This window comes from Pelodiscus sinensis, chromosome 1 (genome assembly GCF_049634645.1).
Source record: "Pelodiscus sinensis isolate JC-2024 chromosome 1, ASM4963464v1, whole genome shotgun sequence".
In the NCBI taxonomy this organism is placed as follows: Eukaryota; Metazoa; Chordata; order Testudines; family Trionychidae; genus Pelodiscus; species Pelodiscus sinensis.
Window position 1 is genome coordinate 209,403,848 of NC_134711.1, and position 27,766 is coordinate 209,431,613.

The 27,766-nt window shown below is 41.0% G+C and overlaps 1 protein-coding gene across 7 annotated transcripts in view; it reads right to left on the bottom strand.

Annotated features, from left to right (window-relative positions):
* CDKL5 (cyclin dependent kinase like 5) overlaps positions 1 to 27,766 on the bottom strand; it is a 161,354-nt gene that overhangs the window by 22,663 nt on the left and 110,925 nt on the right. For all 7 annotated transcript variants that reach the window (XM_075913867.1, XM_075913853.1, XM_075913845.1 and 4 more), the window contains 6 exons: positions 26,608 to 26,667; positions 25,943 to 26,033; positions 17,055 to 17,244; positions 9,089 to 9,169; positions 5,437 to 5,594; positions 2,805 to 3,834 (listed from right to left, as the gene is read on the bottom strand). In XM_075913867.1, coding sequence (XP_075769982.1) covers positions 2,805 to 3,834; positions 5,437 to 5,594; positions 9,089 to 9,169; positions 17,055 to 17,244; positions 25,943 to 26,033; positions 26,608 to 26,667 — 1,610 coding nt within the window. The remainder of the gene's footprint in view (positions 1 to 2,804; positions 3,835 to 5,436; positions 5,595 to 9,088; positions 9,170 to 17,054; positions 17,245 to 25,942; positions 26,034 to 26,607; positions 26,668 to 27,766) is intronic.

Below are 27,766 nucleotides of genomic sequence, written 5' to 3' on the forward strand. Positions count from 1 at the left end.
TGACACTCACTAATCTTGTTCCTTATGACTACATTTTCTGGCCATAATAGTTTACAAATTCACTTTAATTTTCCCTAGCTATTGTATAACTCAGTACAGTGGGCGGGGCAAGAGAGAGCATAAAAAGGTATTTAACTCTTACTTTGGATCAATATCTTCAGACCTAGGCTTCTAAATCCATATTTAAGTATGTATCTGAAAATGTCCAGATTTTCAAAGGGTAATAGGCACCATTAAATACTGTCAGTACACAGAGATTTATGAGCGTGCGCAACCACTTTTATATCTTTACTTTTCTTAAATATGGATTTAGAAGCCTTACTTAAAATATTCAAGTTGGAAAATGTTAGTCTTAAGAGATAAAAGCATACAAAATGAATTAGAAACTGCCAAGTCAGACAGATATTCCTAACCAAGCCAAAATGAATCACTGCAAGAGAGATGGAAGGTACATCATTTTTCCTAACTAAAATACACATTTATCAACTAGTTCTCAAAAGATAAAAATGATTTGATAATTACATTCAATGTCTCCACACAATTGAATTAACATTCACTACATTAAGACTTATTGTAAATGGTACTGTTAAATCACAGAATAAAAATAAGCTAGCATCAGGAAATATCCTGTCACTAGGGTTGCCAACTCTGACTGAAGCTATTCCAGGAGATTTTTTTCCACCCAACATGATGTAATATCATTTTTTTAAAGTATTGCCCCAGATTACTTTCAATAGTTGCTGGCAGATCAATGCTGATTCTGGGAGACTCCAAGCCAATCTTGGAGGGTGGGCAAACCTTATCTGTGACTGAATGGTAGAAACCATTGTTGTTTCAGTAACCATTACACTGACTGCATTATTATGAGTACAACTAGCTTAAATGACATGCAAGATGGAAATTGAGCACACATGGAGAAAGAAAAACTAATTTTGCAAAGCATCTACAACAGTACTATTTAAAATGTTAATTTTCCTTTAAGACAGCTCAATTACAATTATTTAGTATATTCACATATTTTAAACTCAGAAGGGAATACCATGATCATCTGGTTTGATATTATGCATAACACAAGCCAAAGAACATCACCTAATAATTAAAAGAATTTATGGATCAAACCCACAATCCCAGCAAATCTTTTAGAAAAATATCCAGTCTTGATTAAAAGACTTCAAATATGGAGAATTCCCCATATCCTTAAGTTATTTTGTTCCAAAGATTAGTTACTTCACTATTTCAAAAAGTCTGCACCTCTATTGTAGTCTGAATTTGTCTAGCTTCACCTCCTCACAACTGGATCTCTTTAGGTCTTTTTGCTATTAGCCTGGAGAGCTCTTTTTCATGTAGGTACCTGCAGACTATGATCAAGTTAACTCTTAACTTGGTCTTGGATAAGCTAAACAGATCGAGCTTGTTGAGTGTCTCATCGGAAAGTGTATTTTCTAGACCTTGGATTTTTCTTGTAGCTCTTTTTGGAACCCTTTTAAATTTGTCAACAAATTACACACCCTTTTTAAATGTCCTTAGAATTCACCATTCTGCTTATATTTGCAGGTACTTATGTGAAATGCTCATTGTTTGTAAGTACTTCTCTTTGCACCATATTACTGTTGAACTTTGCTAAAACCTCCCAGAACAGTTTCAAGGATTTTTTTTGTTTTGTTTTAAAATTTTGGGACACATTTTGTACCAACTTATAATTATATGTATAATTTCACTTAATTCAATAGGCCTGAATAAAGAACCAAGCAAGCACACAATTTGGCCCATTCTTTGGAGAAGATCTATAATATACAAATTGAGGTTAGCCTACAGTCTTCATAGAGAAATACCATATCTGTGTCGTGCATAAACAAAACAACCTGAGTTCACATCAACTAGAAAGGGGCAGTGTAAAAGCAGAGTGAGAAGAGATGGTTCTGCATAGACTATGTAATTTGGATCAAGCTCAACAACAGGTGCGTTTGAGACACATATAAGGAGTCTCCATTGAAGAGTTGGCCTTTATTAACAATTCCTACACTACAGTCTCTATATACCCCCATTATTTATGACATTAGGCATATATCTGCCCTGCAATTGGGAAGTGTGAAAGCCTGCACAGGCCACTCAAGTATGCATGCAGGAGGACTAGCTCATAGAGCTATCTGTGTTGCTGCGGCTTCACTGCCACTGTTACTTGAATTAGCTTAGATCAGAGCTAGCATAGGTATTCACTGGCTGTGACGACATCTTCCAACTGCAGTGAAGACATATCCTCAGTGTAGACTGCAGTGAAGACATATCCTCAGCTGTCATAACTGTTAGTAAATACTGATTTGTAACAGTGATCACTGTATCAACAAACTCATGCTGCAGGTTAAGTGACAGAAAATCCCAATTCATAAATGTTTAGCATTTATAGCAGTAAGGTGTGCTACAAAATCCAAATATAGAAAGTTAATTAAGAAATATAATCTAGTAAAAATAATCTATTAAAATCATATAAACTAACAAACACTGGTTCCATGACACTTATCAGATCACATTATTTTACACAATTTGACTGTTCTCACATTTTTAGTATTTTGCTACAAAGGATTGATTGTGTTTCATTGTGGCCCAAATTTTTAAAAGTGCCCTCTTATTTTTAAAGGTGCATATTCAGTATCTCCAAAAATCCAATGTCCCTTCTTTTGAAGTTAAAAAAAAAGAAAAGCATACAAAACTAGAGTCTATGTTTGACCATCTGAGCCTACATGCATGCAAGAAACACACAGGAAAAAAAAAGAAACCTTTTTCAAAAAGTATCATTTCAAACTAACCCTATTAGCATCTTCTGTACAGTCTTCCCGTGAAGAGCCAACAGATCGTGTGAGTGACCTATGCTGCACCTGTGGAGATAACAGTTGCAGGCTGTTTGCTCTGGCTGCCATCCCTTGCCCTACGCTTAAGCCACCCTCTGAGCCCTTAGACCTCACTCTGTCTCGGCTCACATACATGGAATGTCTATGAGGGCGCTGCTGTGAGGAAAAGGGACTTGTGTAACCTAGACCATATGAAAATGATTCATGTGGGGCAGATAATGAATGTGAATGGCTTGTATCCATGTGATCTGGCAACTTCAACTCTTCCATGGTTTTGGAATGTCTTGTTGATGGTCTTCGGGAATCAAGGGTACCATCACTTCGGTTATTTCTCCCTGAAGGACTGAGTAAAGTTCTACTGTCACTGTGCCGGGGAGGTGTAGGACTGGTAGGAGAGTTCAAGTCCAAGCAGCTTGATGGAAAATACCTACTGCTATTTGGTTCTGCAATTTGAGCTCTGGCCTCAGAAAGATTCCCCACAGATTTTGAGTCTGTCAGAACCCCATGATTCTTTGACTTTGTCCGATAGGAAGGACTCTTTGAAGACTGGGGAATGGTATCAATATAACTGTGGCGACTATGTTTCTCACTTGGCTGCAGCGTGCCAGTTTTGCTTTGAGAAGTTTCCATAAATGAGTGCCGGTTCTGTTGAGATCTGGTGTTTGACTTCAGGTATTTTGTACCTGGACCATCAGACGCTTTTGGGTCCAAATTAAAATCAAATTCTGTTTTTGCCTTTGATTCCTTTGGACTGAGAAGATGTGGCATGTTGTTGTTGGCTAGATCCTTGTTGCCAGATCCAGCTGGGTTACTAGGTTTTTTTGTATGCATTGGACTGTGTGCAGATACAGGAAGGTTTCCATTTATAAAACTTTCATTTGCTGGAAGAACCTCTTCTCCTCTTTGCAGTCCAGCCCCTAGAGTCTGCATGTCCTTGCTATTTGATCTGTGATGTGACTGTACAACAGAGCTTTTGCTGGCTTGATTTCTACATTAAAAAGCATACGAAGAAGGATTAATATGGTAGCATACATATTAATATACTAATAATTCTCAACTTCAAATAAATACACTAATTTAAAAAAAGAATAGTCAATTCAAAATTGAGTGATAATTTAAGTCTGCTGATTTAAATACTGGAAATTAGGCACCAGGAATTCCTCAACAAATTAGCAAAAGTTGCTGATAAGGAATAACAATGTATTGTCCTGATAGGCAATATTTGCTTCTAGTTTGTACAATTTGTTAATGACAATACATTTTTAAACTTAACTTATTCATTCCAATAACAGCTTTGAAATCCTTTCAATATCTATATCACTAAAATATGTAAATGTAGGGGCAGGAGAGAAATATCACACATATGATTAGCTAAGTTCTGGTGAAACAGTTCTCAAACATCTCTTACATGTCAGAGGTAACAGATATTGAAATGTGCAAGGTGAAGTATCACATTAGAATATGTCACATCTGTCAAGAATGGATAGATTGAAAAGGTGATAAGATTCTTTGCATAAAAATTGTAATTGGTAATATCTATCTTTTTATGCTTACCATTGCAATGGTAATACTTCTGTTATCTAGTTATGTATTTTGCATAGGGTTATAATAATAAACTCAGCAACTTTAAACTTTTTTTTAAATATAAGAAATAAGAGTCCTGAAAGCTTAAGTCAGGTTGACATGGGAAATGTTATCAGTGGACGCAAAGTTTTTTAAGGGGCTAGATCTACTCCTCCCACATCATGCCTCCCAAGGTGCACAACAGGAGCAGAGATCTTCTAGGAACCTAAAAGAATAACAGAGCTTGTCACCTGCAGATCTCAGATGGCTTTACAAAAGAAGAACTATGCTGACCAAGATTTCAAAAGGAAAGACAACAGGTGCTTAATTTGAGTGAACCATATGAGGTGTGCAAGAGAAAAGGTCTGTGACCACAGATGGTCTAAGATCCATAGAGGATCAGTAACTGCTCTGCATATCTTCGGAGAGGAGCCATTATGGAGATGCCTGTCCTCTGAAACTCCTGGTACCACTCAGAGCAAAGGACCCTACTTTTGACTGTAGCTCCTTCATTCCCTTGTCCACCTGCCCCATCTGTCTAAAGGTCTGAAATATAAAATGGTATGCAATTAAAAAAAAATAGCCACACATAGGTTGCCAGAAAGGAAAGATGCAGCTTGAATGGTTAAAGTTTGACAAAGTTATAAGCAACTAGAAACAAAGACTTACAGCAGGGAGTGTTGGGCATGTTTAACAACAGGCAATGGTATCAGCCTCATATTTTTATTATAATTACAAAAAAATACCATACACAATTTTTATGTTGTGTAATAGGGTCTTTAACTTACTTTAGGTTAACTGACTAAAAGTAAGTGTGGAAGAAATGTGTTTAGGAATGAGAGGCCATTTAGCATGGAAAAAGTGGCTTATTTCTAACGTTATGCTGACAAAATAGAAAACAATATGCATACCAACACGACAAAATAATCAGAAAACTTGAGTTCTTTTCGTGAAGATGATTTACTATTTAAACCTGAAATTTAAACGTAACAAATGAAGCTAATGAGTATCTGGTCACTGTATTTACCGGTTAGACAATGTATTGCTGTCATGGTAAGGTTTTCTCTTAGCTGATCGTGAAGGTGAACTTCCACAACGATCCAAGAGTCTCTGAGTTTGAAACGAAGGATGGTTCAAACATTGCTCTGTCAAGTATCTATCTGCTGGATCCAGCTTCAGCAAGTTCTTTGGAAAACAAAGTCTGGGTTTTAAACAAGCATTAGTATTTAAACCAGTCACAGCAAAAACTTGTAGCTCAATAACATTCTCATCTTAATAGTTTCTGTGCAATTATGACGCGCAACAGCTAACATGATTTAAAGTTATATTAATATAACATTTACAAGCAAATCAGCGCTCAGTGTACACTGTCTTAAACTCACAACACTTCTGAGCTGCACAGGTTTGTATAAAACTCGGTTCTTTGTTTCTAATTGCAAGGTAAAGCCACCAAAATGTGAGAATACAGAATGATTCTGCTTTCAGAAGCAATAAACATACACACAAAAATTATGTCTAATAAAAGAGGTCTGATGTATGAAGTTCATTCAAAGATCTTTGCTAGTCCTAAAAGTATGCATTAAAACTTAATATAGATTCAAAGAAATGTAGGGAGTTTTACCATTGATTTTGTAGGGTGTAGTGTAAGATTTCACTAACATTTTTTAGGAATTTATCTATAGTGGTCGGAAGGAAATTCCTGTTTTAATTTTGTGAGATTTGTTCTATTACTGAAGACAGACTCTTTTTGATGTTTAGAAAATCTAACAGAGTGGTTAATTTGCAACATGTTATGACATTTGTATTAGTACAAGTACTGTAAGAAATACACTAAGGCTACGTCTACACTGGCATCCCTTCCGGAAAAGGGATGCTAATGTAGACTTTGGAATAGGCAAATCCGCGGGGGATTTAAATATCCCCCGCGGCAATTGCATTAACATGGCTGCCGCTTTTTTCCGACTTGGGGAAAAGCCGGAGAAAGGCGCCAGTCTAGATGTTATTCTCCGGAAAACAAAGCCTTTTCCGGAGGATTTCAAGTAGGAATAAGAAATCCTCCGGAAAAGGCTTTATTTTCCAGAGAATAACGTCTAGACTGGCGCTTTTCTTCGGCTTTTCCCCAAGCCGGAAAAAAGCGGCAGCCATGTTAATGCAAATGCCGCAGGGGATATTTAAATCCCCCGCGGATTTGCCTATTCCAAAGTCTACATTAGCATCCCTTTTCCGGAAAGGGGTGCCAATGTAGACACAGCCTAACAGTTGCAGTAAGATAATATGGTAAGCAAACAATACTCATGTGTGAATTAAAATAGGACTTTTTGTTTACTTTGAACATGCATAATATATCTATAGTCTCCCTTCTCTTCCAACTGTTATTGGTAATTTAAACAAAAATACATCTTCAAAAAGTTTTAAGATATCCTAAGGCTATCTGTGTTTCATACTTAGAATAAATACATACCATAGTGAATCAAGATAGCAAACAGATAACTTTACACACTGAGTATTTCCATTACATACAGTGAGTAGTTTCATGGTAATTAAAGCTAAACATGTGCATAAGTCTTCGCACAATCAGGTCCACATTTAGTAATTACTGACTCATTTCAACACACTATCATCAGTGAGGATAAATGTATTATATTCATTATTCTTCTTGCTGTATCCCCTACCTGTTCCTAAACAAATAAACACAATAGAACATAATAAAACCTATATTAAAAGTAAGTTATTCACTTTGATTGGTTAACCACTTAAAACTTAGGAATCAAATGTCTGTGCAATCTTATTTCAGCCCCTTTGGGTGTGCGTATAACACCCTGTTAATTACAAAGCCACATGCTTCCTTTTCCCCTCCCCCTTACACACTTGCTTCACTCGGTGCACTGGATAGATGGTGCTCAGGAAATAAAGCTTCTTTTTTATCCTCAGAGTACAATGTGTGTATATACAACTTACCTATACTCACACAATACAATGGATTGAATTATTTTTTCTGGTCTTTTCTATGCTGCTTATCGATACAGTATTTGATTGTCTTACAAATACTAATGCATTTTCTTTACAAGTTCCCTGTGAGAGGAGACTATTATTCTTCCCATTTTACAGATGGGGAAAGTAATTCAAAGAGCCTGAGGGCACGTAGCAAATCACTGGTGCAGCCAGGTTTATAACTGATGGTCACTGGAGTCCCACCCCTCTGGGTAATCCTTCAGTTACAGCCCATTACTCCAGAGGAGCTGAAAACCCATAGCTCCAACTGACTTTAATTATGGTTGAGAAAGCTCAGCAGTTCTTTTTGACAAGCAGGTTCTAGATGTCTAGGCCTGGAGAAACTGAGGAACATACTAACAGGGCCACATGTCAACATTCTCTTTTAAGTAACTTGCCTAGCATCATTTAGGAAGGTCGGCCATAGAGGTATGGATTAGAAGAGAATTCTCCTGTATAGTATTCACCTGCTGTAACCACAAGACCATCATTTCTCCTCTTGCAGTCCAGAATCTCGTTCTTTACCCAGACAACAATCTTATTCCCTGAACCACCCCTGCGTACCACCCATTCCGTGAACTGAAAGAGGCAAAGGTTCTGTGGAAAATATAATATGAGGGCATGTAATTAAAAACCATAAGTCCCATGAATACATGAAGATAGAATTAAGGTTGTACAGACAACCTTAATTTTGGCATTTCTTAATTTTCAAGTAATTGAGTTTGCAACCCAAATGACTTGAAAACCTAGGAAAGAAAATACAAAAAAAACTAGTTACAAGTAAGAGGAAGGGTAAAGACAAACTATTACCAATATCACTCTTCCAATGACATCAGTTTTTCAATCCTGTGCCTTCACCAGGATTGAACTTCTGATAATCACATTAGCTAACAATAAAGAAAAGACTGTTATCCTCTTTGGAGCAGCCAGGAAAGGGTGATGCACAAGATACCGAGACAATGAAGTATACGTAAGTAGTCCAAATTAAATAGTTCTCCACAGAAAAGGATAAAGCCATGAATAGCTATTTTTAAAAAGCATTATTGCTCAATGGATAAGATTTGGGACCACTATATCAAATATGAGCTTAGACCTCATGCTCTATCATGGCTCCCAAGATGAATTATTAGTATTTGTCTCTGTGCCAGGAATTTCCATTTCACTCCCATCAAGTGGCAGGTAGAGAAGGGAAAGGTCTTCTCTCTCAGGCAGTGCTCTGGGAGTTACAATGCTGAGACAGAAAGGTGGCTGACAGGAGCAAAACTGGCTTGTTCTCCATTCTCTACCAATAAAGCTGCTCCAAAACCAGTCAGGCTGAGTTTCTGCTCCTAAGTATTGACCATGCAGTGTATATTGCTGCAGTGATGATGGGGACCTAGGCTCAGAATGTTCACTGGTTTTGGTATGTTGTCAAAATCAAGCAGCAACAGTGTAATACAGATCAGGAAAATAAACATTTTCAGCAGATTATAACTCAGACAAATCTGAACAGAACGTCATGGCTCTAGCAAAAGGTTTTTTTTCTGACCTCAGGAAAATATTGAAGATCTGCTGCAAATAATGGACATTGTTTAAGTTTATCAAAGATTCTTTTTTTTAAAAGTGAATGTGTTAGGAAAATATATTTAGTGGTTGCTGCAAACCACCCCTATATAACATATACAAACAAATACTGCAATTTTTCCTACCTTCATAAGGTCAAGCAAAACACCACTTAAAATTCCTAAGTATCTTCTTTCCAAAGATTGAGGATGGTTGACTGCTGGGAACTGTAAAAATAATACAGCATAAATGTATTACGTCTATAAATAACCAAAATATTTACATGGACAAAAATAATCTCTCTCTCTCTTTCTATATATATATATTTTTTAGAGTCTGTCTGTGAGTCCATTTGTACAAGAACTCCTAAACAGCAAGAGCTAGGGCCAACAAATTTGCTATGCAGCTTCCTCTTCTCCTAACTTAAAGCAAATTCAGGGCCTGGTTGTGGCAAGACAACTGAAAGGCTAGGAAAAGGATTGTGTTCAGTATCTCAATACAACTGTATGGCTACGTCTACACTGGCCCCTTTTCCGAAAGGGGCATGTTAATTTCAGAGATCGTAATAGGGAAATCCACGGGGGATTTAAACATCCCCCGCGGCATTTAAATAAAAATGTCCGCCGCTTTTTTCCGGCTTTTAGAAAAGCCGGAAAAGAGCGTCTACACTGGCCCCAATCCTCCGGAAAAAGCGCCCTTTTCCGGAGGATCTTATTCCTACTTTCATGAAAGTTACAATATTATGGACAAGATCTTTTCCTGGTTCTAGGATGATGAAAAGAAGCATATATGCAATAAGCTATGCTTCTTGGATTTTCAAAACGCACACAACTAAGTTACTAAAACTTAATTCCTGGAAATTCTCAGGAGTGCAAGACTCAGGGTTACTTTTTGCAGGTTCAATCTCATTTCCAGAAATGTTAAAATTATGCCTGATAAATAAGTGTGTGTAAGCACACGTCCACACACTCCTATCCACACAACCCCATGGTTAAATTTTGATCGTATCAAAAATCTTTGAAAGTTATTTTCTTGGTGTGACAGTATCCAAGAGTATGAAAGTGAGTCTACTAACTAGGTATGGAGTTTCATTACTGGGAGGATAGGAGTTTCCAGGAATAATTAACTTAACTTGAAATATTCCCAATACTAAAAATAAAAACCAATATGTAACCAACGCACACATGATTTCTTGTCTTCCCTGATTATTGATGACAAAAGCTGGAGTAGAAACAAGTTGCTTGGGTGAGCTGGGAAAGATATGAAGAAAAGGGAAAAGGCAGTGATCAAGTAGCTAAAACTAGCTCAGCTCCAGTGAACTAAGCTGATGCTATGAAAGGTGGGATGTTTATGCTTGTTGTAGCCCCACCTAAACATGATCTAAATCATTGAACTTCTGCATTTCAGCATTTACATGTTAATTACCAACAATACAAGCCACTGTGTCGTTTGATACTTAGATAAAAATAATTTCAACTCAGAGATAAAAAATATTCAGTATATGTAGAGATTAAAGAAGGACCTTCTTAAGAACTCTTTGGCTAAAAATGAGTAAAAAAAACAGTAAAAAGAATTAAAAACATTTCTCCACACATATCTCTCTTTGAAGTGCTCTTACATTTCTGAAGGAGAACTCAAAAAGCCATAACTGATAACCTCTAATTTTGATTGAGCTAAGCAATCCGTTAAAATCAATAACTGCAAGGTCAGAAATGTTTAAGATGTGATATTTAAAGGTCTGTAAGACTGGACTTTTACACTGAGAAGACAGCAATGAAGCTGGCTCATATATACCACAAAGACCTAGAAAAGTCTCCAAGAAAGGTTTTTCGGTTATAAAGACTAGGTAGTATCTCAGATAGCATAATCCAACCAACATATACAGTACCTCTACCTGCATCAATCTGATATGTAATTTGGGCTTGTCTAGACCATTAAGACTGGTCACTTTATTTATTTATTATTATTATTTCTCCTCATTGATCTTGCTTCATGTGTAACCACCCAAAAAGGCATATGGGATGGAAAATCGGCAATGATTGTGATGGAATTCCAGAGCCCATCAGACTAGCCCAAGACCAGTGAGCCCATGGAGGATATTGCACTGTCCAAGTCATGCACAGTGAGGGGACAACATGCTGGAGTATCTTTATAAAGAAACCAGTCTTGGTCCTCAGTTTCTTTGACCCTAGTAAGAGAGCTATAAAGTGATCTAAAAGACTTTGAAAGTGATTCTAATTCCTTCCTTTCGGGTTTCAAAACTAAAAACCATTGGCTACGTCTACATGGGCATGATCTTTCGCAAATACTCTTTAATGCAACAGTATTTGCGCAAGAGTGTCTATATTGGTCCGGGACTCATTGTAAGAACAATGCGCTTTTGCGCAAAAGAGCAAGAGCGTCTACATTGGCGGGATGCTTTTGCACAAAAGCAGAAGCCCAGAACCATTCTGAAGAGGGCAAAAGGGCACCAGCCCTTTCCAGGGGCGGGGGCTGGAGCTCCTTTGAGAGACATGCTTAAAGAGATCTCCCCGGATAGCCGTTTCTCTCCTGCTGCGTGCTTTAGGACCTCTTGCAGGGGCTGACAGCCGTAGCAGTTCTATTTGTGGTTACCCTCTGCCCTATTGGACACCACAGCCTTCTGCCTTTGGTGCCTTTGGCTGATTTTTTGATCTCAGCTCGTTTGTTGTGCTATGGAGCCAGGGATGGCCTTGTGCCTGCTCTGGCCCCTTCCGGCCATTTTGGAGTGCCTGCAGCTGCTGCTCCAGGCTGCTTCAGGACCTCAAGGCACAGGTCGCTCTAGACTCCCTCACCAGGGAGTCCATGGCATCCCTGTGCCATCCCCACCCCACCGTGGAGAGATCCTTGTGGAGACTGGACACCAGTACCGACTGGTGGGACTGGCTGGTCCTGGGGAAATGGAACGACCAGCAATGGCTCCGGAACTTTCGCATGCAAAAGCGGAAGTTCCTGGACCTGCGTGCCTGGCTCGCCCCTGTGCTCCAGAGAAGCACCACCTGGTTCTCCCAGGCCGGTTCTCACCACCCGGTTCTCCCAGGCCCCATAGTAGACACCTCTGTCTCCCTTGACATCTCCCTCCCATTTCCAACACTTCCCTCCTCCCCTCCTCTTACCTCCCAATAAACAACCAACACAGGTTTTTTTGGAACACAACGGTTCGAACTTTTTATTTACAATGGATGGAGGGGATGTAGGGTGGGAGGAGACTCTGAACTGTGAGAGGGGAGGAGGCTCTCAACTTGGATGGGGGAGCTACTACTGGGAGTGGTCGCCCCTGCAACTGCATCTGCGGGGGCGGACCTGGATCTGGGGGTCAGGCCACGTTGGGGCAGGCAGCACGGAGACGTGGGCAGGAGGGGAAGAAGGAGGAGGGGGAATTGCGGGAGCACGAGGAGGAGGGGGCACTGACATTGCTATAGGAGGGATGGTGGGTGCATGGGGCAATGCCATGCCGTAATGTACGGCATGGCCAATGTGCACGGTGAGGGTCGTGATGGCATCTGCCATGCGGACACAATGGGCCTGGAAGGGGCCCCAGGCCTGCTGGTGTCCACAGGAACCAAGGATCCCTGGGGTGGTGCCTGGCCCAGGATGCCGTGGAGCTGCTGGTAGTGGGGGCAGGTGTCGGCTCCTGTCCCCTGGCCTTCGCTGGCGCAGACATAGCCCAGGCACAGCTCTTTGACCTTATCCCGGATCTGCTCGAGGGTCCGAGCTGTATGACCCTGGTCAGAGAGCACCTGGGCCATGCGGTGGAAAATGTCCACATTGTGCCAATGAGAGCGGGTGTCGTGGAGGGCCTCCTCATTGGCCCACAGGTCCAGGAAGGCCTCTATCTCCCCTGAGGGCCAGGACGGGGCGCACCGCTTCATGCCCCTTGGGGCCTCCTGCGCTGGGGGTGTAGGTTGTTTCCCCCCTCCCTCCCGGAGCGGCCATCCTGGTGGTCTGGTGGTCTGGGGAAGGCAGTAGAGCCATGTGGCAGAGCTCTGGGCAGAGGTGGCAGAAGGGCTTCTGCCTCGTGGCCTCTGCAGGCTGTGTCTGCCTTTAAGGGGGCATGGGTTACCAGGAAGTCCGGGAGCTGCCTGCAGGTACGGAGCGTCCAAGCGGCCATTAGGGCTTTTTTCCGTTTAGACTGCTTTTGTGCAAAATGTCTTGGCTGCCTGTCTATACTGGCCTCTTGTGCAAGACCACTTGTGCAAGAGGGCTTATTCCTGAACGAGAGCATCATAGTTCTTGCGCAAGAAGCCCTGATTTCTTACATTAGAATGTCAGTGTTCTTGAGCAAGAACTCGCGGCCAATGTAGACAGGCAGCAAAGTTTTTGCACAAAAGCAATTGCTTTTGTGCAAAATCTTGCCAATGTAGACACAGCCATAGATTTCTATAGAATAGAGAAGAATGGTTCCCATGGGATTTCAGGTGGTCTGTGTAATGGAGACACCTAGGTATCCAACAAAGCTGAGGGTCGAAGTGGTTGGAATGAAGACAAAGCAACTGGAGCCAGCGTAATGGATGCTGTGTGTATTAGCGATTCAAAAGACACCAACGTTGCTTTAAGCAGAACTAGTTGGGGAAGACAGAAGATCCCTTGCCAAGAAGGACAGCAGATAGAAGACAATGAAAGGGTAAATATTTGTCTGTTGGTGCTGAGATAGACTTGATCAGCCGGAACAATGAAAAGGGACCCAGTGAGGATGAATGCACAGGTAGAATTAATAGTGCTGCCTTATACAAAAGCTGGTGAGTACCTAGATTTGCTATGTCTTGAACCAGTACCAGATCTCCTGAAAGGTATTTTAAAAGACCAAGACTTAGAGCACTTGTCAGCAACAGAATAGCTGGAGCACTTCAAGCCTAATGGTGAAGGTGGAAAGTGACCTCTCTCATCAGACTTGCACTTTGAATCATGGGCAGTGGGAGGGATGCTCCTCATGGACTGAATCTGATACTTCAAGGTCAGGACTCAGTTCTGACATAGGACATCTTTCGTAAGGTTAACTTGGGGGCAGAAATCCCTGTTTTTTGTCTTAGTGGGAAGGGAAGTACAAATACGGCATTTCCCTTCCTCACATGGCTATCATCAAGGCAAATCAAGCAGCTATCATTTGAATACTATAGAAATTTTGAAACACTGACTAACTAAAGCAAATACCATGAGGATCCCCAACTCTCACCGGGGTGGTAAGAAGGAACCGAGAGAAAAGTGGTAGACAGATCCATTTTATACCCTTGTCCAAGACCATTTGGAGTGGTATGTCCCATGTGACACCTTATGCTATTTTATGGGGGATTAGATAATTAGAAACATAGATAGCTCGGTTTGCGATGACAGGAAGAACTGCATGGTGACTTGCTTGCCTGGTGGAAAAGGTGTGGATCTCTCATGACATATAGCTAGATGTATGTGCAGTGCTAGAGAAGAGCTGGTGGTCATGGTACATGTAGGTACCAATGACATAGGGAGATATAGGAAAGAGGTCCTGGAGGCAAATTTAGGCTTCTAGGTAAGAGATTGAAGTAAAGGACCTCCATGGTAGCATACAATATATATTTGAAAAACAGAACATGTTGTGCTGGTGCAGGAGTGGCACTACATGTGAAAGAAAAGCCTAGAATCAAATGAAACAAACATCTTAAATGAATGCAACTGTACCACAGAATCTCTGTAGACAGTAATGCCATGCTCTAACAATGAGAAATAGCAGTAGGGATATATCTGACCAGGATGATGATAGTGACTGTGAAATGTTCAGGGAGATTAGAGAGGCTATTAAACTTTTTTTAAAAACCTCAATAATAATGGGGGATTTCAACTATCCCCGTACTGAGTGAGTGCATGTCACCTTGGGATGGGATGCTGAGATAGTTTCTTGAAACCTTAGTCATAGAATCATAGGGCTGGAAAAGGCCTCAGGAGTTCATCAAGTCCAACCCCTTGCCCAAAGCAGGACTAATCCCAACTAAATCATCCCAGCCAGGGCTTGGTCAAGCTGGGACTTAAAAACCCCTAGGACTGGAGATTCCACCACCTTTGTAGGTAACCCATTGCAGCACTTCACTCTCCTAGGCTATGTCTACAAGTTTTTTGTGGAAAAACGACCGTTTTTGCGCAAAAACCAGCAGAGCATCCACATCTCAAGTGCGTTTTTGCATGAGAAAAAAATTGACAGATCAGAAAGCTTTTGCCGGTAGAGTTATTCCTCTCTCCATGAGAAATAACTCATTTTTTCACTACAGATCTTGTGCAAAAAGGCAGGTGTGGACGCTCCAGAGTGGTTTTTGCGCAAGAAATCCCTATTAGAAAAAGCATAGGTGCTCTGATGGCTATTCTGTGAATGGCCATCAGAGCTTTCTTATGCAAGAGTGTCTATGCAGTGTAGACGCTCTCTTGCACAAAAGCACATTGCTTTTGCAATGCAATTTGAGGTCTGGACGCGCTTTTGTGCAAGAAGTTCTTGTGCAAGAACCCTTCAGCAAAAGGCTTACGCAAAAACCCTGCAGTGTAGACAAAGCCCATGAGAAATAGTTTTTCCTAATATTCAACCTAGATCTCTCCCACTGCAACTAAACTGATTGCTTCTTGGAGCAGCTAGTCCTGGAACTCTCAAAAGAAGAGGCAATCTTGATTTAGTCTTAAATGTACAGGATCTGGTTCAAGAGGCGAATTTAGCTAGACCACTTGGTAATAGTGACATCAATATAAGTAAATTTAACATCTCTGTGAAAGTGAAAAAGCACCACAGAGGCCCAACATTGTGACACTTAATTTCAGAAAAGGGGACTACACAAAAATGAGGGAAGCAGTTACAAAGGATTTAAAAGGTACAGTGACAAAAAAGTGAAATCCCTGCAAGCTGCATTGGAATTTTTAAAAGACAAACCTGAGGAACTGTCACTATTGAGGTATCATTACAGAAAGTTTAACAAATCAATAAGCTAAACAGTAATAAATCACCAGGACCAGATGGTATTCACCCAAGAAATCTGAAGGAACGCACAGATGAAGCTGCAGAACTACTAACTGAAGTTTGTAACTTACTTAAATCAGCTTCTGTACCAAAAGGCTGGAGGACAATTAAATGTGACACAAGATGTGATCCTGGCAATTGGAGGCCAGTAAGCCTGACTCCAGTGCCAGGGAAACATGTTGAAACTATAGTAAAGGACAAAATTGTCACACACATAAATGAACATAATTTGTTGGGGAAGATTCTACGTGGTTTTTGTAAAGGGAAATCATGCCTCACATGACCCCTATTTGGTACACGTGTAAGTATTATTCTTCCAATTTAACAAATGGGAATAAAGAGGCAGTTACTTGCCCAAGGACAACTAGTAAATCACTGGCCCAGAATTAGGACATATGTCCTTATGACTTTAGCCCTATACTGATCACACTAACAGCACACTGTGTTCTGAATGTTGCAGTTTTTTAAATATACAAAATAAATATAATTTATTCCATTCCTCAGCGTCACATTTTATAATGCATTAATCCAACAAAGCTTATGTTGTATGGTTGGAACTGAAGAGAAGCAGGATAGTACTTTAGTATTTTAATATATTTCCTTTTGGTAACATGTGTAATACTTTAGATTAGACCAGAAATCCATCATTCCAAATAACATTAAATTGGGAAAGTGGCAGAAGTTGTCAAGACAATCAAAATTAAATTGTAAGACACCACAAATAAGACCTCTAGACATGAGGTGCTGGAGATAACACAGTAGTTGCAAACACAAAACTCTTTGGGAATCTTGCACTGTAGTGAACCTACTGTCTGAGCTAAAGATAAGTTCAGTCTCTTAGTCTAAACAAATGCTTAACTGGAGGATGTGCTCTAACCTGCCAAGAGAATCATAGCAATGAAGTAAAGAATTTTAAATGATTATGTACATATCTATCCATGTAACAATAGTGCAATCATAATGCTTTGTAATTTATTTATAAATCCATGACCTCTTCACAATGTAAACCTATCCCCTAATCTTTTTAGATGGGGCAAAGGGTATAAAACATTTATCTAATAGACAAAGATTTAAATACCACATCAACAGAAGACTGTAAGAAAAGGGTTTTGGTCAGTTTCCCTTACCCGCAGTCCATGAAAACGAGGATTGCTGTAGAAAAGCTTCATCTGCTCTGATGGAAGTGGTCCTAGCACCTTCTGAATTGTAAAAAGCTGGTCAATTTCACTTTCTCCAGGAAACAGTGGCTGCCCATCACTAAGTTCGCCAAGAATGCAGCCAACAGACCACATATCAACAGACTTCCCATAGGGGGCACTGAAAAGCAGGTACAATAATGTTCACACTAATTAACAAAATATCTTCTTGATAATCTATTTGCATTTATTAACTAACTTTTTGTTTATATTTAAATTTACTTATGCTTGGAAAAATAAATTTGATACTTGCTTCTTTAGGCTCATTTATAGAGTGGATTCACTAACTGCACTGAAGTTTGAAAAAAACAGAACTAGACTTGTCAATTACCCTTGAGAACTTTCCTTTCTCTTCTGGAAAACTCAGCAATAAAGAATATTTCCAAAGCAGAAACACAGACATTACGCTGATGTTCAAAAGTTAAGCTAACACTAACTTCTCTTGATTTTCCTGATCTACAGAGCGTAGCTGAATATAATATAATTGAATCAGGTTTTTTCTTTTCCAGAACAAGGTGAGAGAATGGTAAACTTGCTACTCTGATCTGCTAGTGGACCAGAACTAAATGATCTGGAAAAGAGGGTAAACAGTGAGGTGGCAACATCTGCATATAATAGAAAATTACTCAAAATAGTTAAATCCAGATCTGATTGTGAAAAGTTACAAAAGGATCTCACTAAGTTGGGTGACAGGGCAACAAAATGACACAAACATCAATACTGATAAGTATAAAGTAATGCACAGTGGAAAAATTAATTCCGACTATACCTAAAGAATGGTGGGATCAAAAATAGCTGTTACCACTCAAGACAAAGATCTTGGAATCACTGTGGATAAGTTCTCTTAAAATATCTGCTTAACATGCAGCAGCAGTAAAGCAAACAATATTAGGAACCATTAGACAACGGATAAATAAGTAAACAGAAAATTTAACAATTCAACAATATAAATCCATAGGACACCCACTCCTTGAATACTGCTTGCAGCTCTGATTGCCCCATCTCAAACAAAATATAGTACAACTGGAAAACACACAGAGAAGGGCAACAAAAATATTTAAGCAGTGGTTTCCTAACCTGTGGGCCACGGACCCCTTGTGGTCTGTGATGGTATTGCAGGGGGTCCATGGAAAGTTTAAAAATAAGAATTGGGCCCCACTGCTGGCCCGATCCTTACTTTCCTCCTCCCTCTCCCACCCGCTTTCTTTTCTTTTTTCTTCACCATGGGGGGGAGGTTCATCTGTGAAATTGTAATAGATTGAAAAGTGGTCCATAAACCCAAAAAGGTTGGGATCCACTGTATTGGGGTAAAGAACTGGTTCTATATGAGAAGACATTAAAAAGACTGGGACTATTTATCTTAGAAAAGAGATGACCAAGGGGCAATACAATAGAGATCTATAAAATCAAGAACCATGAAGGATAAGTGCTATTTACTCCCTCTCATAACACTGAATGAAATCAATAGGCAGCAGGCTTAAAAACAAACAAAAGCAAGTATTTCTTCACATAAAATAGAGTCAGACAGTAGAACTCACTGCCAGAGGACATTGTGAAGGCCAAAAGTATAACTCGGTTAAAAAAGATAGGTGGTATTCCTCATGGAATGAGGTTTACCACCTAATTCGATTTAGGGGCTTTATTTCGGAATCCCGTTTCACTGCCGCGTATAGCTGCAGGCAGTTACTTCAGGCTAGTCAATTTCTAAAATGGCGATGGGCCGAGGACATGCAAATCAAGTGCGGGATATTTAAATCCCGGGCTTGATTTGCAATTCCGGTCGCCCTCATTAGCCTCCCTAGATTGATCTAGGGGGCTAGTGTAGACGTTCCCTAATATATAAAGACTTATTTTAAAAAATCCTCGTGATATATAACTAAAAAGCCGCTGTTTATTCTCTCGTAACTTTTTATTACATGCAGTATTTTCCTGGTATGCTAATACATCTTTTCTCTACAAGTTGACAAACTGGTCTTTTTCTAGTTTTGTTTAATGACAACCATTCTACATATAATGATTATGCCAATCTCACTGTGTAGAAACAGTGGGATGAATTCATTGAAAGGGTAAGGAGTTTGTCTCAGTTTTGACATATACAAGAAATTTCTACTATCTACTTATACATTTCAAGAAATGGTTCCAATAAAATGATCTATTTTTTGGTGGTGCTGAACACTTGTAATTCCTATTTAACTTATTTGGAGTTGTGTGGACTCAGTAACTCCCAGAATCAGGCCACATGGTTTCTAAAAGTCTGTATTTGTGAATATACAGCACATATAGATAATAGCATAATTTGGTCATACTGAAATGTTTTCTTCACTTTAAATAAATGAAATTTTAGCAGAAACAGAAGGTAAAAAGGACTGCAAGAGATACCTAGGGATTTCTCTTTTTTCCTTTCCCACCTTAAATATGAGGATTTTCTAAAGACTGCATCACTGCTGTATTTGAGCCCTAATAAGTATTAATGAAGTTTTCCTTGCCGTTCCCTCCATGATTCAGGGAAATATTATAATCCCCATTTTATAGACGGGCAAGAGAGAAATTAAGCAATTCTGGTAGATGTGGGGTCTCTCAGGTATTCCACTCAGAGGGGCACAAACCTAGCAAGCCCAGAGCCAGCTCTCCATTTGGGCATTTCACACACTCTAAACCTATTAATGACTGCACCCAAGGCTACTTAAAGGTGGTGCTGACCTAGCCTCCCTCAGTTCCTTCACACTGGAATATGTATCTAGAGGTGCTAACGCAGAGTGTGTGGAGGTATGGTCATGGAATAAGTGTGAATCGCATCTTGAAGAACAATACTTACAGAAGAGACGGTTACTCACTTTGTGCAGTAACAGGTTCTTCGAGATGGTTGTCCCTGTGGGTGCTCCACCTTAGGTTTTGAGGTGCCGTAGAAGTTACAACGGCCCTTGTGGAGTGTGCACGTAACTGAAGTGGTGGCTGCTGATTAAAGCTGTCATAAGCCAGTTGCATTCAGTCTACAATCTACCTGGAAAATCTGTGCATAGATTTGGATGCCCAAGGATCTATCGGTGGAGATGAAAAGTCTGCTCATTTTACGAACTGACCTTGTCCTCCAAATAGAAGACAATTGTGTGTGCCATTTAGCTTCCTCAGCAATGGCATGAGGCTTTGGGCAGAAAATGAGTAACACCAGAGGTTCACTAGAATGCCAGGAGGTAAGTATCTTTGGTAAGAACTTTGGATGTGGTAGCAGAACCACTCTGTCCTTATGAAATATGGTGAAAGGTGGGTCAGCCATTCGAGCCCCAATTTTGCTTACCCTTCTGGCTGACGTAAGCGTGACTAACATAGCCACTTTGATTGAGAAGTGCAACATTGAACATGTGGCCATAGGCTCATGGGTAAAGTCTTGTGGTCTGAGGTTTAGGTCCCAGGCGGGGACTGGTATTCGAACAGGCGGAAATGAGTTTTGAATTCGCTTTAAGAAGCATTTAGTCATGGGATGGGTGAATACCAATTTGTCTTTGATAGATTGCTGGAACACCTTTATGGCTGCAACATGTACTTTTAACAAGCGGAGCAAGAGACCTGTATGTTGTAGGTGTAAAAGGTACTCTAATATATCATCCAGTGGAATTGTGGATGGATCTGCAGATTTTTTGCTAGCCCAGAGAGAGAATCTTCACCACTTGTATAGGAAAGATTTCCTTGTTGTGACTCTGAGACTACCTATTAAGATGTCTGACTTGATCCATAAATGTGACTTCTATTGAGAAGAGCCAGAGAGGAGCCATGTGGAGAGATGGATTCAGGATGTGACCCTCTTGGTGAGATGAGGGACTATAAGGAGCTGCCAAGGAGGTCTTATGGATATACGGAGCAGGTAAGTGAGCCTGGTCTGGCGGGGCCAGGCTGGAGCAATGAGTATGACTGATGCTGTCCCTGCTCTTATTTTGTTGACCACCTGGTGAAGAGGAGGGATTTGCGGGAAAGCACATAGAAGGGGTGCATTCCAAGGTCTTGTAAAGGCATTCCCAAGAGAGCACGAGCCAATGCCTGCACAAGAACAATACTGTGGACGCTTCTTGTTCCAATAGGTTGCAAATAAGTTGATTGTTGGGAATTCTCAACGTGTGAATATCATGAGAAGTATGTTGTGGTCTATCTCTCATTCATGGTTGGAAGTGAGCTTCTTGCTGAGGGTGTCTGCCATAATCCTTGCTGAGGGTTACCTGTCCTTGCCGGAAGGTAAAAGGCTTGTATCCAGACATTGTGGTCTATGCACCGCGACCATAGATGGGCTACCTCTTTGCACAAGCTGTATAATCTGGCTCTGCCTTGCCTATTTATGTAGTACATTGTGGCTTCATTGTCCATAAAAATCTGTACAGTATTGCTCTGTATCTGTTGCAGGAAGTTCTGACATGCATATGGTACTACTCTGAGCTCGTGGGACTGCCATCGGCCTTGGACTGTGAGGGGACCTGGGTGTGCTCCTCACCCCAGGAGAGAGGTGTCCATCGTGATCATGATTGTCGGAGAACTTCTGTGGAAGGGTACCTCAGTGCACACTTTTTTTTTATCTGCCCACCAATCTAGTGAGTGTTTGATCCTGCTTGGGGGCAAAATCAGCTTGTTGATACCAGTGTAATGGGGTCTGTACACAGTTCTGTGCCAATGCTGCATTTGCCTCATATGTAATCTGGTGTGAGATACCACCGATGTGGCTGCTGCCATGTGGCCTAGAAGCTGCAGGCAAGTTCTTGTGGGAACTTGTGGGCTGGTCTGCAGCACCACAACAAGGTGCTTGATAGTTTGAAATTGGTGGTGCAGAAGACAGGCTGTTGCCTGGATGCAGTCGAGATACATGCCTATAAACTCTATTGTCTGAGCTGGTTGACTCTTGCATTTGGATAGGTTTATTTGCAGCCCCACAATTTGGAATAAGGACATGGCTTGGGAGACTGTGTTGATGGCCTCTTGGCTCGTGGTCATTCTTATCAGGCAATCATCAAGATAGGGAAATATGGATATCCCTCATTTGCAGAGGTGGGTGGCCACCACTGCAATAATTTTTTAGAAGAACCTTGTGGTCATGGAGAGTCCAAAGGGTAGCACTGTGTATAGGAAATGTGCATTGTCCTCAGGTATTTCTGGTGTGCTAGATGGATGGATACATGAAAACAGGCGTCTTAAGGTTGAGAGTAGATAACCAGTCCCCCTTCATTTAAGGCTGGTATTATCATGGTTAAGGTCACCATCTGAAGTAGAACACTCTCGTGAGATGGGTCCCTGAAAAGGCTGGGTGAAAGGAAGGGATATCAATAAAAGGAATGCAGTATCTGGCCTTCACTACATCTAGCACCCACTTTTCGGTCGTGATAGAAGACTAGTGGTGGAAGAAGGGTAGTAGATGTTGGCGGAATAGCAGATGGGATTGGGCTGTTCCAGATGAAGGGGTGATATATCGGACTCTCGACCTGACCTTCAAAACGTTTGCCTCAAGGTCAACGGCTGAGATGTGGCCGATTGGTCAGTGGCCTGTCTGTGCCTGGTTTGTCATTGTCTCTTTCTGTTGTCAAAATGCCTCAGATTGGTTGAAAGGAGAGGATTTGTATCTCTGATTAAAATACCTGTTTTGTTTGTGCTTAGCTGCAGGTATGTGTATGCCAAGTGTTTTCAAATTTGTTCTGGGTTTCTTGAGTGAGTGGAGGAACGCGTTGGTGGTGTGAGTGAACAGCTTTGATCCCTGGAAGGGGAGACCCTCTATCCTGGTCTGCACTTCACAAGGAAACCTTGACAACTGGAGCCAGGAGGGCCTCCTCATCGCGATGGCAGTAGCGATGGATCGTGAAGCTGTATCGGATGTGTCCAGGGCAGCCTGTAGGGCCATGCAGGAGATCAGCATTCCCTCATTTATACTGGCAAAAAATCGTTCTTTTCTGTCATCTGATAAATTGTCAATAAAGAGTGAGAGTTATTTAAAGATGTGGTGGGTGTATTTTTTATGTAATTTGATATGCGGAGCTGAAGAGAAGCTGAGGAATAAGCCTTTCAACCCATGAGGTCTAAGCATTTCCACTCTATCGTATGGGATAGTGCACGTGGCGCTCTGTTTGCCCCTTTGGTTAACTGGATCCTTCCCTATCAAGTTGGGGGAAGGATGGGAAAATAAGAAATCTGTGCCCTGTAGGACCACGTTGAATTTACGGTCAAATCTCTTGCAGACATTAACTTAACTATAACACTAACTAATAACCGAAAAATATTCAAATAGTAAGCGAATGTGGAGAGCAACTGCAGTTCCAATTGATGCCGATGGCAGTAGAATAGGAACTGAAGGGACGGTTGCCACGCATGCATGGTAGCAGCACTGCACGTGCTGCCTGCACAGCCCACCGGAGGGCAGTGCTATTGTAAATCTCCGACTAGGCACGCAGCAGTGCCTCAAGACCTAACGTAGAACACCAATAGGGACATCCTCGAAGAACTGGCTGTTACTCATTTTTTTCTTCAAGTGGTTCATATGTGTATTCTGTTTCAGTGGTTATCAAGAAGCTCAGAGCCTACCTGAATATCAACTACAAAACAATATTTCCAAAGCTTGCATAATATCTGGAAACAGCATGATTGCATAAGCTTGAATAAAACTACGTATAGAGCTCTACAGATGTCCAAAATAGAAGTGCCTTGTAAGAAGGCTACAAAAGTAGCTCATACTCCCTTAGAACAAGCTAGCAATTTTTCCAGCGAAGCAAGATCACTTGATAACTTGCCTTATTCTGTTCTTTCTCACTGAGGAATCTGGCACAGATCACTGTCAGAAGCCAGGATACTGTGCTACAAGGATCATTAGTCTGACTAAGTATGGCCATGTGCACTACCCTTTCTTCCTGACATAGGCTGTTGTAACGCAAGCTGTAGTTCACCTAGTCTGTGCTGAAACAGTCTGGTCTTTATTCTACTGGTATAATAAACAAAGGGAAGAGGAGAGGCTCAAAAAGGCTTCTTCCTAAACAGAAAGCTTGTGCTCATATCACATCTAATGCATTAAAATGCTATTTATTCCTGCAGGAGTGTGGTTTCAGAAAAAATACATGTATAATGTATAATTGTATAATTTGGTTTAGATGACAGACCAATACAGGCAGTCCCCGGGTTACGTACAAGATAGGGACTGTAGGTTTGTTCTTAAGTTGAACCTGTATGTAAGTCGGAACTGGCGTCCAGATTCAGCCGCTGCTGAAACTGATCAGTTTCAACAGCGGCTGAATCTGGACGCCAGTTCTGACTTACATACAGATTCAACTTAAGAACCCCAGGCATCCCCAAGTCAGCTGCTGCTGAAACTGATCAGCGGCTGATTCCAGGAAGCCCGGGGCAGGGGCTTCCTATAGTCAGCCACTGGTCAGTTTCAGCAGCGGCTGACTTGGGGACGCCTGGGGCAGAGCAGCTGGGGTGCTGCTGGGTTGGTCCAGTAGCGCCACCGCTCCTCGGCGCTACTGGACCAACCCAGCAGCACCCAAGCTGCTCTGCCCCAGGCGTCCTGATTCAGCCGCTGCTGAATCTGACCAGCAGTGGCTGAATCAGGATGCCTGGGGCAGAACAGCTGGGGTGCTGCCCGGTTGGTCCAGTAGCGCCCAGAGCGGCGCTACGGGACCAACTGGCAGCGCCCCAGCTGCTGTACCACAGGTGTCTGGAGCAAAGCCACGGAGCACGGGGGCAGCGGGGCAGCCCAGACGCGCCGTGGCTGTCCTGCTGCCCTCGGGCTCCGTGGTTTTGCTCTGCTTTGCTCCCCCTCTCCCTGGTCTGCAGACCAGGGGGACGGGGGGGGGGGGGGGGGGGGCAAAGCAGAGCCAAGCAGAGCCAAGCAGAGCCAAGCCACGGAGCGCGCGATCAGCTGACAGCCCAGACGCGTCTGGGCTGTCAGCTGGCCGGGCGCTCCACGGCTTGGCTCTGCTTTGCCCCCGCCCCCCCATCCCTCTGGTCTGCAGACCAGGGGAAGGGGGGGGGCAAAGCAGAGCCAAGCCTCGGAGCGCGTGGGCAGCGGACAGCCCTGTCCGCTGCCCACGTGTTCCGCCGCTTTGTTTCCTCTCCCTGGTCTGCTGGAGACCAGGGAGAGGAACCCCGTTCGTAACTGCGGATCCGACATAAGTCGGATCCGCGTAACTCGGAGACTGCCTGTACAACTTTCATCAAAATCTTTGGATCTGGTCTTAAGGGCACTTTATCATTGATGAACTTCATGTATGAAGTGCCTGTGATCAGTACTTGAAGTTCTCCCACTGTTCCGGCTGATAGTATTGCAACAAAAAAAGAAATCCTTTGAGGAAAGTGAACGAGAGACAATTAGCTAGAACAGTGGTTTTTAAATCTATGGTCCACAGACTATGTCTAAGATTTCCAAAAGAGGACACACCTCGATTTGAAAATTTCAGGGTTCTGCAACGAAAAAAGGTTAAAAACCTCTGAACTAATGGCTCAAATGGCCGTCAACACTGTGTTTAAGTCCCAAATGGTAATATCATTTTTAGAGGGGTACAGGAGACACATAATACCCTGAGGAATCTAACCAGTATTGATTTACAAAATACTGACTTTCTATCAATTGAAGATGAATGGTTTTCTTGCCTGAAAACAATATGTTCAAAGTATGCGATCATATAATAGCATCAAGACACTGTATAAGAAGTCTAATCCAAAATAAGAAATAAGACAATTAAATAAATTTATTAACCCATTAACAGAGTCAATGGTTGATCGTCACAAAAATACTTGAATAAATGTACTGGATCATATAATATGTATATCTCATAACTATTACTTCCGGAAAGTATATTTACCCAAGCAAGAGTTCAGGTGAACGGTACCACCTGGTGGCCACATATTCTGTATAGTTTGCATTACTTCCTTCTGAGAGATTCCGAGCAAAGCCTACAAAAAAGATAATTCAAAAGATTATGTCCCCACCTCAATGAAGATTTACATACCACTACTGATTATAGTATTAAAGGTCAAATCAATTTTTTGTGTTCAACCAAAAATGAAATACAAGCAAAATTCCAAGCACAGTAACCTATATAAATAAAAAAAGAGTTAGCATGACAGGTATTGGGCATTGTAGGTGCATTATGGTACAAGCTTTCCTTTCCACTTATAGTAGGGAATTTCTAGCCACTACTTATGGGGAATAAAATCATTGTGCTTATACCCAAATAAATGTGTTAGTCTTTAAGGCACCACAGGACTCCTAGTTGTTTTAAAAAATATATATATAGGAATATGTCAACTTATGTTTTGGAGCTATATTTGATTTATAGAACAACTATGTTTAAAACCATATTTCACAGCTGCTCCAAATCACAGGTTAGAGATCTTTACACATCAATGTGCTATATAAAAACATGAATATACATTAATACACATGCTGTAGAATTTAAAATTTCCACATTGTTTATTTGTAAGGTAAAAAGAGCTTCCATCAAAAAATAAAAAGGAAACAACTTACCAAAGTCACATAACTTCAGAACATCAGAGTGGCTTATTAAAAGATTTTCTGGTTTGATATCTGAAATATCAGAGTAAGAAAAAAAAGTAAGATAGTTCCTAACATCCATTTTTAATTTTCAACTTGCTAAAAGCCATTATTTAATTGTAAAAGGATTACATTTAATACAGTGGTATAAAAAAGAGACTGTATAAGAAAATACTTGTAACCAGTACAACTAATTTTCAAAGAATCCTTTACTTTTTTCTAAACATGTAGAATTCATAGCTTCTGTATCAGTTTCTTTAAAAAAAAAATCCTCAAAAGAAACACATCAAGGCTGTGTCTAGACTGGCCAGTTTTTCCGGAAAATCAGCCGCTTTTCTGGAAAAACTTGCCAGCTGTCTACACTGGCCACTTGAATTTCCGCAAAAGCACTGACTTCAGTGCTTAAGAAATCAGTGCTTCTTGCGGAAATACTATTCTGCGCCCGTTCAGGCAAAAGTCCCATTTGCGCAAAGCTTTTGCGCAAAAGGGCCAGCGTAGACAGCTCAGATTTGTTTTCGCAAAAAAGCCCTGATCATGAAAATGGCAATTGGGGCTTTTTTGCGGAAAAGCGCGTCTAGATTGGTACGGACGCTTTTCCGCAAGAAGTGCTTTTGCGGAAAAGCATCCGTGCCAATCTAGACGTTCTGTTCTGAAAATGCTTTTAACAGAAAACTTTTCTGTTAAAAGCATTTCCGGAAAATCATGCCAATCTAGACACAGCCGAAAAGTAAACCTGCACTTGCATTTATGCAAGAGCCCAAAATTAACTTGTGCATTTGGAGATGTTATTTAATTACCCAGTTTATTTGCAAATGTAAGATATGTAACCTCAATATTCGTACGCTTAAAATTGCCTTCGAGACTTATATTATGTTTGTCTTCTAGACATTTTTTACTCTCTAGTTTCATAAATATATTGTTTACTCAGATACAATTAGAATAGTACCTGTTGAGTACATGCAACCCCATATATCATAATTAAATTTTTACAAAATATTTAAGAAAAGTTTTCTTCCTTATATTTTGTTCAATTTCATTTAGAAGTCATTTTGTTCTCTATTTGAATTCCATTATTGAAACTATATATTTAAAAAATTCACCCTGGGGAGCCATGCAGGAAAATAAGTTTTAT